This window comes from Amphiura filiformis, chromosome 13, assembly GCF_039555335.1.
Source record: "Amphiura filiformis chromosome 13, Afil_fr2py, whole genome shotgun sequence".
Lineage (NCBI taxonomy): Eukaryota > Metazoa > Echinodermata > Ophiuroidea > Amphilepidida > Amphiuridae > Amphiura > Amphiura filiformis.
In genome coordinates this window covers 43,178,171-43,187,841 of record NC_092640.1, presented here as the reverse complement: position 1 = coordinate 43,187,841, position 9,671 = coordinate 43,178,171, and the positions used below count along the sequence as shown (strand labels likewise).

General features: G+C 36.2%; 1 protein-coding gene across 1 annotated transcript; it reads left to right on the top strand.

Moving 5' to 3' along the window:
- The first annotated feature begins 3,184 nt into the window (after positions 1 to 3,184).
- On the top strand, positions 3,185 to 8,585 carry LOC140168390 (uncharacterized). The gene is made up of 3 exons (XM_072191772.1): positions 3,185 to 3,317; positions 5,463 to 5,585; positions 8,072 to 8,585. The coding sequence occupies exons 1-3, from the start codon at positions 3,287 to 3,289 to the stop codon at positions 8,260 to 8,262; spliced, it is 345 nt and encodes a 114-aa protein (XP_072047873.1). The 5' UTR covers positions 3,185 to 3,286; the 3' UTR covers positions 8,263 to 8,585.
- The last annotated feature ends 1,086 nt before the right edge of the window (positions 8,586 to 9,671 follow it).

The window sequence follows — 9,671 nt, the reverse complement described above, 5'->3', positions numbered from 1 at the left end:
ATAACCATCAGTATACTCGTCAGCTGAGTGATATATGGTTGACAGCATGTCAGAGAGAGGGATAATATTAGTCGCTTAGTCACATTGACTGTATCATCATGTATGGGTTTGCGAACCACGCCTTATTTGTCAGTACAAAGAGTAGAGTAAGAGATGGCGAAATGCTGGGGTAATTGGGTGTGCATCGTTACCATGGTAACGCAAAGAACTAGGGTGGTTTATTTTCATCAGTTAGTTTCATACATACGTGAAATTTGATACATTTGATATTGTTCAGACAAATAATTATGCAACTGCAATATTTACTTGATTAAGAAATACATAAATAAAATTATGGGAAAATTTGCTTTTCTATCTTGGACTAAAATTTGCCTTATCTTCCTGGGAAAGCTTTCCAGTCCTTATTTTATAATATTCAAATTGAATTCATTTCTACTATTCTTACAGCTTTTCATCTGGGATTGTTATTCATTTTGTTTGTTTGTTTGTTTGTTTGTTTGTTTGTTTGTTATACTAATTACATTCTTTTATTGAACATATTCTAACAGTGAATGATAATAAATTGGTTTCTGTATAATTATGTACCTGCTACTTGTACATTTCAGTAAAACATTCCTAATGTATTTTATTTAAAATATGGCATACTTTTTGTCATTACTGTACTTATAGTATAATGACACAAAATGTGTTTTAAGGCTAAAACTGGTCGATTCTTCATGTAATTATTTCGTGTAAGCTAATCCTAACTCTAACCTAATCCTAACCCTAACCCTAACCCTAATCCTAACCCTAATCCTAACCCTAACCCTAACCCTAATCCTAACCCTAATCCTAACCCTAAACTAACCCTAACCTTAACCCTAACCCTAATTTAGTGTAAAATTACATGAAGGAATAACTATTTACTTTCTTATGAATGCGCTCAAACCGATGGTCTACCGTTGAGGGGGTACGTTTATAACAATGCCTGGAAAATCAGTCAGCAGTCTGAGGAAAATAATGCTGTCTCCGATTTTGATGGAACGAACAGGAACGATTTTTTGTTTTTTGAGAGATCATGCAAAAGATCAAATGAAATTTGATTATGATAATTTGGAACTTTGGCCCACTCCAGAGCTAAGCGCGTTTGCATCCGTGAGATTATGACTTATCGATGCTGGAATATAAAGTCTGCACAAAAAGAAACTCAGCTGTTATAAATACACCTATAGCTTCAGAACTAATAATTGTTTTCACAATATTTCAACATAAAAAGGAGGAGGATTTATTTACGCGCAGTTTGATACCCAATTTGTTCAATTTTGTTCAATATTAAGAACACAGCAGCGTTTTGAAAGAAAAATACCCGAATTTAAAAGTTGCAGCTATTTGTATTGATTTGAAGTCAGCGCGAAGATAATGGCGGGTTTTACGTGCCACATGCTTGTGTAATAACCATTGATGGATGTAAACTGCAACTTTTAAATTTGGGTATTTTTCTTTAAACGCTCTGCTGTGTTGTCAATATTGAACGGCATTGGACAAATGGGGGTATCAAAATGCGTGTAAATGAATCATTCTTCTCACTATGTTGAAATATTGTGAAAACAATTCATAGTTCTGAATCTATAGGCGTATTTATAACAGCTGAATTTCTTTTTGTGCAGACTTTACTTCCAGCGTGGTTAGAGTTTCGTCGTAAGGTGCATGGCTGAGTAACATCACAACATCTCAATTATCTACAAGCATAATAGGAAGCCGCAAATTTTAAACACTATGTTTTGCTAGTGGAAAACAGCCACAAGGTTTAAAAAAATAATAAAAATAAACAATTGATTGTGTGTAAGCAATAATTGTGTGTGTAACAAGACATTAGGTAAATGTAGTTATGGTGAAGGACAATGGGTAGGTTCATGTTTTCAGTTTCCGCGTGAGCATATCAATCATGTCAATTGTACGACTAAAGGTTGATTTATGCTTCTATAGATGAGTTGACCTCAATGTTTATCAACAAAGGCAAGGGACTGGTATATCGATATGCACTAGTGAACCCCGTGCAACCACTACACTGTTCAATAGCTTTATTGTGATGTGGCGGGAGTTTTAAAAACACGAGCCCTGAACAAAATATGATGCGCGCAGGGCCGTTCCGACCATTAGGCCAGGTAAGTCGGTCGCCTAGGGCGGCAAATGCAGAGGGGCGCAAAAAAGGCGAAAAAAGAAAAAGACGGGAATGGAGAAAGAAAAGGGAAGAAAAAATGAGGGCGGATAAAAAGGGAAAAAATGGGTAGTACCGGTATACAAATAGGTCAAAACTGATGAGTTTTCAAGGGGGTAACCCCCCTTAACACTTCTTTGGTATGCTTTGGTGGGGCGGCAAGGAGATGCTTTGCCTAGGGCGGCAAAGTCCCTGGGAACGGCCCTAGATGCGCGCGCATACTACCAGGCAAAAAACAATGGAAATTGTGATGATGCGTGCGTATACTGCCAGGCATTGACGTCAGAAGTTAATTCATCTATATTCAGTTACATTACATATAAAGTTGCATTATATCTACACGGTGGTGCAGCGGACGTGGGTTCGAATCCCCCAGAGCAACATTATATGTAGGATAGGAGTCTGGCCCAGTCGCTTCGAAAGAGAATGAGCACTCCGGTCTGAACGCAGGTTCATCCCCTTTGCCTTTACCTTTTACTTTTACCTCTAAACCACTCAGAATAAAAGACTTTGTCTGCAACAAACAAAAACTAATCAGTCCATCTTATCCTCATCTGTTTCTTGCCTTTACACTTTGACTTTTAATGGCACTTGCTACACAAAGTTATACAATAGAAAACAGAAGGTATTGTTACCATACAATACGAACTTCTGAAAAAACACAGTGCAGATAAGTCAAACTGCAATGCACTTTTGTATATAACTCACACCATACTTGTTATTTGTTCGATACCTCTGATCTGTTAAAGATTGCCAGGGTTTTGTTTTTGCTTCAATGGGTCCAACAATTGCATTTGACCGGACACGAACAATAGAATGACGGGTCTCTTACTCAGAGCTATGCCATTCGCCTTTGAGCTTTTGATGATCTCATATTGTATCAAAATACCAAGTTCTAGGTTTAATTCCAAAACCAAGTTATAGGGTTTGTGTAAGATCTGTTAAATCTAATTTTAGAGTATGAGCAACCAAATATTAGTAATCGGTACAGTCCCACTGCAGTGTGGTTTTTGCAGTCGAATGATTTGGAAGTTATAACATCGTGTGTGTATTGATATTTTGAACAACTATCATTACTTTTATAACGTTATGAAAAACAAACAAGTGGACAAACACAGAGGTAAGTAAGAGTTTTTGAATATTTCATAATGTTATACTTGAAGAACATAACTGTTAGCGACAATTTTGATACTGGTTTCATGGCTGAAGCTGCTGATGAATAGGACAACTATTTCCGCTTTCACTTGTAAAATTGTTTTGATCACGAAGACACGTGGAATGGATTGCGTATAATTATATCCGACTTCTTTCCTTGTCGTCCCTATTTAGACTGACCTCATCTTTTCTTTGTATGCCTATAGGCCTACTTGTTGCCTGATTTCTCTCTTAATTTAGTATATTGTACTTGTTTTATCTGCCCTTGTAATCAGTAACGAACATTGAAGGGTTACAAAATAGGATATAATTATATAGATTAGTAAAATTCAATAATTGTAAGTGTAACAAAAAGATGTTCAGCCATTATGTTGTCTACAATTCAGCAAAACATGTTACCACATTTTTCGGATCTTTGGATAATTTCTGCCACACTCTCTATCCCAATCAATGTTGGATTAAGCCATGATGTTGGATGCTGGACCCTCCAACATTGAATGATGGGGAAGGATGAGACACAGGGAGGAGTCTGTGCTTCCCATACATTGGTTGCATGTTTGACTCATCTTTCCAATAGGGCACGTATCTCAATTGTTTAGTATAAGTATGCCACTATTTTGTCCAAGATTGTATACGAGATTTCCCTTTAGCCCTAGGATTACGAAGGGGGAAGGGATCACGGTACCATCCCCCTTTTCATCCGACATAAAAACGCACGCAAATTACGCCCAAACGACTTAAGATAATCGTAGTTCCATCCTTTGCACTCATTTAGAGATACAATTTGTACACCAGCACCTTACTCGGGGACAGGTACCATAAACAAAATTATGACCATGGAGGGGGAGGGGGTTGAGGCCAAACATAGGTTCCTGCAATAAGATCATTAATTTAATCTTGTTCGTATGTAAAATTATTCAGATATCGACTTTTTACCAGGCGGTGATGGAAGCGATATCGCCAATTTTGAGGTCGCCATTGGATTAACACATAATCATGAAATCTTCACAAACAATTCTAAATTTGTTATGTGGTGTCAAAGCAAAATTATCTTACTCTACAACCGTCGGGGTTCGACAAAGTACTCCACTGCAAATATGTTAATTTTCCATTTGTTATTGCTAACCGTGTATTTTGAATGAGGCTGTCAGCCTTGTATCTTCGCCAGCCTCGTACGTCACGTGTTGCGCTTCCTCTGCCGCCTGCTTTTACATGGTGTATTGTTAAAATAGTAATTACCTTTCATGTTTATCATATTATTATCACATGTTCGTAGAATTAATAGCTTATTTTTTGTATATAATTTCCCAAGACCCGTAGCTATACATTGGTACCAAATAAAACTTTACATGATGTTTAATAGAGCAATAGGGTTGCAACGACCCTCTCTTCATAGTTGTATTAGAAAAGGAAAAAGTGGCTCAGTATGATTAATAATGTCTGTACTTGGCGCCTGTGTGTTCATCTCAGCTCCACGTTGAGGCCAAGTGCACCCGTCCTCGACTCTGGTCTGCCTGGTATGGATGTTTAAAACCAATATAGTGAGCAAGCCAATATTAATTGTCAAGTTTTTCTGATATTTTCCATTGTTTGATTTCCCTTGAAATGTTTATCTAATTGGAGCCACTTTACCCTAATTTCAATTCTGTCCCTAAATAAACCCTAATCCTAAAACTTAAACGTTACTTTTAATTCCCAATTGGAATTACAGGAAATTCCGGCATAATTCTGGAATACCTTGTCCACAAATATAGCTCTAACCCTAACCCTAACCCTAACCCTAATTATAACCCTAACCCTAACCCACCCTAATTATAACCCTAATCCTAACCCACATCGTAACCCTAACCCTAATCGGGTTTTTGCGCAGGGTATACCAGAATTATACCGAAATTCCTTATGCCCGGGCCAAGATGAGTAAAAATTTGCGTCACTTGGCACCAAATGTAGTGTCATAGCTTATTCATTTTAGCTTTCTAAAAGTAAAAAGAATGACATGGGGAGAATCGTGAAGTTGGGATTGACAGACCTTAGAATGTCCCTTTAATCAAGGAAATAGTAGCACAGAAATCCGGCTCTAACATACTCTCTATTTACTTACCTCTTACAGAAAACATGAAGGATAACAAAATGGATAACCTTCTTGCGCCATTTTTGGCATTCATTGTGCTAGAATTTGGCTTTGCTATGGCTGTGAATGCACTATACGACGAGGATGGAGGCGAAGATCACAGTATGTACTAATTATCGTTTTTATTTCATTATTTGATCATTATGAGTATTTGCCATCAATTACAATACATTGCAAGAAAGTACTTAAGACGGTGCTACACCCCCTAATAAATTTGTGATTATTTTTGCATTTTTCTTAAAAAATAATAATACACTGATAACAAAAGTTATGTATATTATAGGGGCTATAGGAATCCAGTTACTACACTGGAATTTCAGTGACTCAAGACAAGCGGTACGTTATTTATGATAAGAAAAGAGGTACCGATAGAATGTACCTCACTTCTTAACATATATAATGAACCACTTGTCTTGAATCACTGAAATTTCAGTGAAGTAATTGGATTTCTCGCCCCTATAATATAACTTGCAAAAATGCAAAATTAGTCACAACAGTTATCGGGGTGTAGTATTACCTTAAGCGCACCAGTTACCAGATGGGGAAATGTCATTGTTCTACCATTATTCATATATTATTATTTCTCTATACTATTTCTAATAATCTATACCATTTAATTTCAATGTGCCAGCAATTTCAAGTTTACCTATATCTGCTAGTGTGCCAACTTAATAAGAAAGTTTATGGCTTAGAGAAAATCAGCCGAAGTAGAATATCTTTTGAAAGTAAACAGTACTGTATTTGTGCAACTGACCCCAACGGAAATAAAACAGAATCCAGGGGTACCAAAGAAAGGCATATTATTGTCGTGAAGGTAACATGCAAGGTCAAAATTTCTGGTCTGCTTAATTATAATTGTCTGGAAGAAACGACCTGATAGGATTTTTACAGTTCAATAAATATCATTTCTTTAACCACGTACATGTACACTGAAAATACAAGACAGCTTATATAATGTTACAGGTAATTAAAATTAAAATTTTTTGAAGTGGGATGCCAATATACCTTTTTTTAGCAACATATAGGTGAGCTATAAAACCTGAAGATATGAGCAGTAAATATAAATTAATGATAGGTACTTGTCATCAGAAACACAAACAATACTCAAGTGAGGGAACTCTTGAATATACAGTAGAGACTGGGTTCTCATATTTGGAAATATGTGCTTATTTAAGCATTAAGCGGCAAGTTTGTGTAAAAGCTGGCAACCAAATTATTTTGGTTAATTTGGGTATTAAAACTAAAAATTAAAACATTTTGTCTGCCAATCTATATTGGAACCCCGTGACCCTTAAAAAGACACATAAACCCCCATAGAGGCTCATTATGGGGGACAAAATTTAAAAATGATCTAAAAAGCATATCAAATTATTTATTGTCTGGGTCTAAGAATCACAAAAATGTAACATATTTGCGCGTAGGACATATAGTTACCAAGTTATGAGGCTCAACAGGTCCAAGGTCAATTTGTATGTAATACAGGAAAAAAAATTAAAGTTGCTCCGATTTTCGTAAAAATGGATGCAAACTGTTCCTCAAGTTTAAGGTATTCAGAAAAGAATAGTTTTAACCATCTGCGATGTCAAGTTCCGAAGATAGATATTAAATAAATACATATTCCATTGAATCCTATGGAATCCTAGATATCTTTTGACTCTTTGTTGTGTAACATGCTAACTAGACATCGCAGATAGCGCAAACTATTCTTTTTCTGAAACCTCTTAGCTAGGAGAACAATCAGCGTTTACGAAAATTTGAGCAACTTTGACTTTTGACCCATACACAACAAGCAAATCTACCTGTGACCTTTTGTGCCCCATAACTTGTTAAAACACTAGGTCGTACACGTACAAACATTACATTTCTAGGATCTGTGGGACCAGACGCACAACTGGTTAAATGGTCTATGGTTATTGGAATAATAATAATTTTGTGCCCCTCATGCGATCCTATGTGGGGTCATTTGAGGATCTTTTTCAGGGTCGCGGTCTCAAGATATTGCCTGGCAGAAACAGACTTGAGATTCGAGTTCAACATACCCAAATTAACAAAAATAAGCTGGTTGCCAACTTTTACGCAAACTTGACGCTAGGAACGCGATTTTTCCAAAATAGAACCAATCTAGTACCAAACACCTCCATACAAACGCCGTTCGCAACAAACGCGCAATCAATGTGGTTTACTGGTCATTGCAATATACCAACTAAGAAAAATCTAATATTTATTCAGCTTACAAGAGATTTGACACTTCATATGAGGTTATTCTATATATATGTGATGCGATCAAGCAAAACCAGTCGGAACTCGGAAATATTGATTTTTCAGATATAGTCAAACAAAGGAAATGTTTCTTTAATCGCTCAAATCTTTGGAGCCGGTTGTTCAATTTCAATGAGGTTTTCTGCAAAATGCAGCTTTGTAACGGCTTTTTACTATCATTATAAGAAACCGAAAATTTAATATTTCTGAGTTTCGACTGATTTTGCTTGATCGCATCACATACAAGATCCCAGGGTTCTGTTACAGATAAGACAGATTCGAATAATTTCAACAGACTTAATGTTTAATACCTAATTATTTTTCTTCAGATACTACCCAACAAGTAGCACCAGTGGGGACCATCAATTCGGACATCTCAACATACTACTATGTTTTCGCAATCTGGGGTATCATTTACGCTTTACAAGTCTGTTGGATCGGGTACACTCTATACGGAGTTAGCAAGAAATATAAATTTGGCTCAGCCTATGTTCATCCACCGTTGTTCTGTACATCATAGTTGTATTGATAGTCACCAGGAAGCAATTTGATTTTCTTTAAACAAAGCGGACCCTAAACTTTGCAATAAGCCCAATCGCCATTCTAACTTTGGAGAGCAGTTTTGGGACATTTTGAACTCTGACATATCGGGGAAATTAGCGTTATTATTATTAATTTACTTATTTTTGTCATAATGTAATCATTAAAAATACTAATATAATTAATTTATAAAATAATAATATTTTTTATATTTGTTTGAATTATTGTAAAACATTTTAGATTATATTTTGTACCTAAAAAACCCCAACATATCTGAATTTTCCCAATAGGTCAAAGGACAAAGTGTCCCAAAACTGCAAAAACTGTCCCACAATGCATTGCAAACGTCAAAATGCCGATTTGGCTTATTGACTGCAGTACAGATACACAGTGCAAGAAACAATAATTGCAATCTGGCAAAGAAAATCGTGGTCTTTAATTCAACAATATGAACCAAAGTGCTATAAAACAGAGCAAAAAATAAACAAAGACATTACTTTCCATATCTACAAGGATGCTGGAAATTCAGCTAAGTTTGCTCCGTAACATAAAAGCATATAAGGATTGCAATTGAGATGATATGATGCCACAGCTAAATTGTAAATTTATAAAAGTGCAATAATATAATGTAAATTATTTTTTTATCATCCATATCAAAAGGATGCACTTGTCGGCTGCTACAGCCTACATGTGTCTCGTTTTACACAATAGCTAGGAATAAACACCAGTCTCAACTCAAGTGGAGGTCATTTCAAATCATCCCCAAGTCATATGGTTTAGAATGTTCTTTGTATTCCTAAACCATGTGACTTGGGGATGATTTGCAGTAACCTCCACCTGAGATTAGGCTGGTATTTATTTCTAGCAATTATGTGAAAAGAGACATATGTACAGATGTAGCAGCCGACAAGCGCATCCTTTTGGCATGGATATGTAATTATTATAAGAGTGTTAGTGTTGGGGGGTGTGTGTGTGTGAGAGGGGGGTGGGGTTGTGTGTTGAGAGCGTGCATTTGCGTTCATTAGAGGAGGGTGTGTGTACATGTGCGAGCATTTTTTGTGTAATGATGTGCAAAACGTGAATGATAATCTTTAAAAATCTTGACACTGATTTATATTTATTTATCTTATTTTTACAATAATCATCTACTATCTACTAAGTAGTAATACGGTATACCGATAGTTAAAAGTATCACTCTTTAGTTGTCATTTTGCCGTATTAAAGGCAGATGGTCGGAATGACTCCTGATATTTTATAATTTTTTAAAGTTTAACCCAATAGAGCCTTTCATAAACATTTAACTATAATAGTCCATATATCTACCTCGAGTCACCGGTACTAGCTTTGAAGTTCAGCGTGTTCGGCGTTAGCTTGGCGTTACTTGGTGCG

What these genes read in the sequence shown, in the direction of transcription:
- LOC140168390 (XM_072191772.1), top strand. Translation starts at nt 3,287, where the DNA reads ATGAAAAACAAACAAGTGGACAAACACAGAG. An exon ending in ACAAGTGGACAAACACAGAG is followed by an intron (nt 3,318 to 5,462) that starts GTAAGTAAGAGT and finishes TACCTCTTACAG; the next exon opens with AAAACATGAAGGATAACAAA. An exon ending in GGATGGAGGCGAAGATCACA is followed by an intron (nt 5,586 to 8,071) that starts GTATGTACTAAT and finishes ATTTTTCTTCAG; the next exon opens with ATACTACCCAACAAGTAGCA.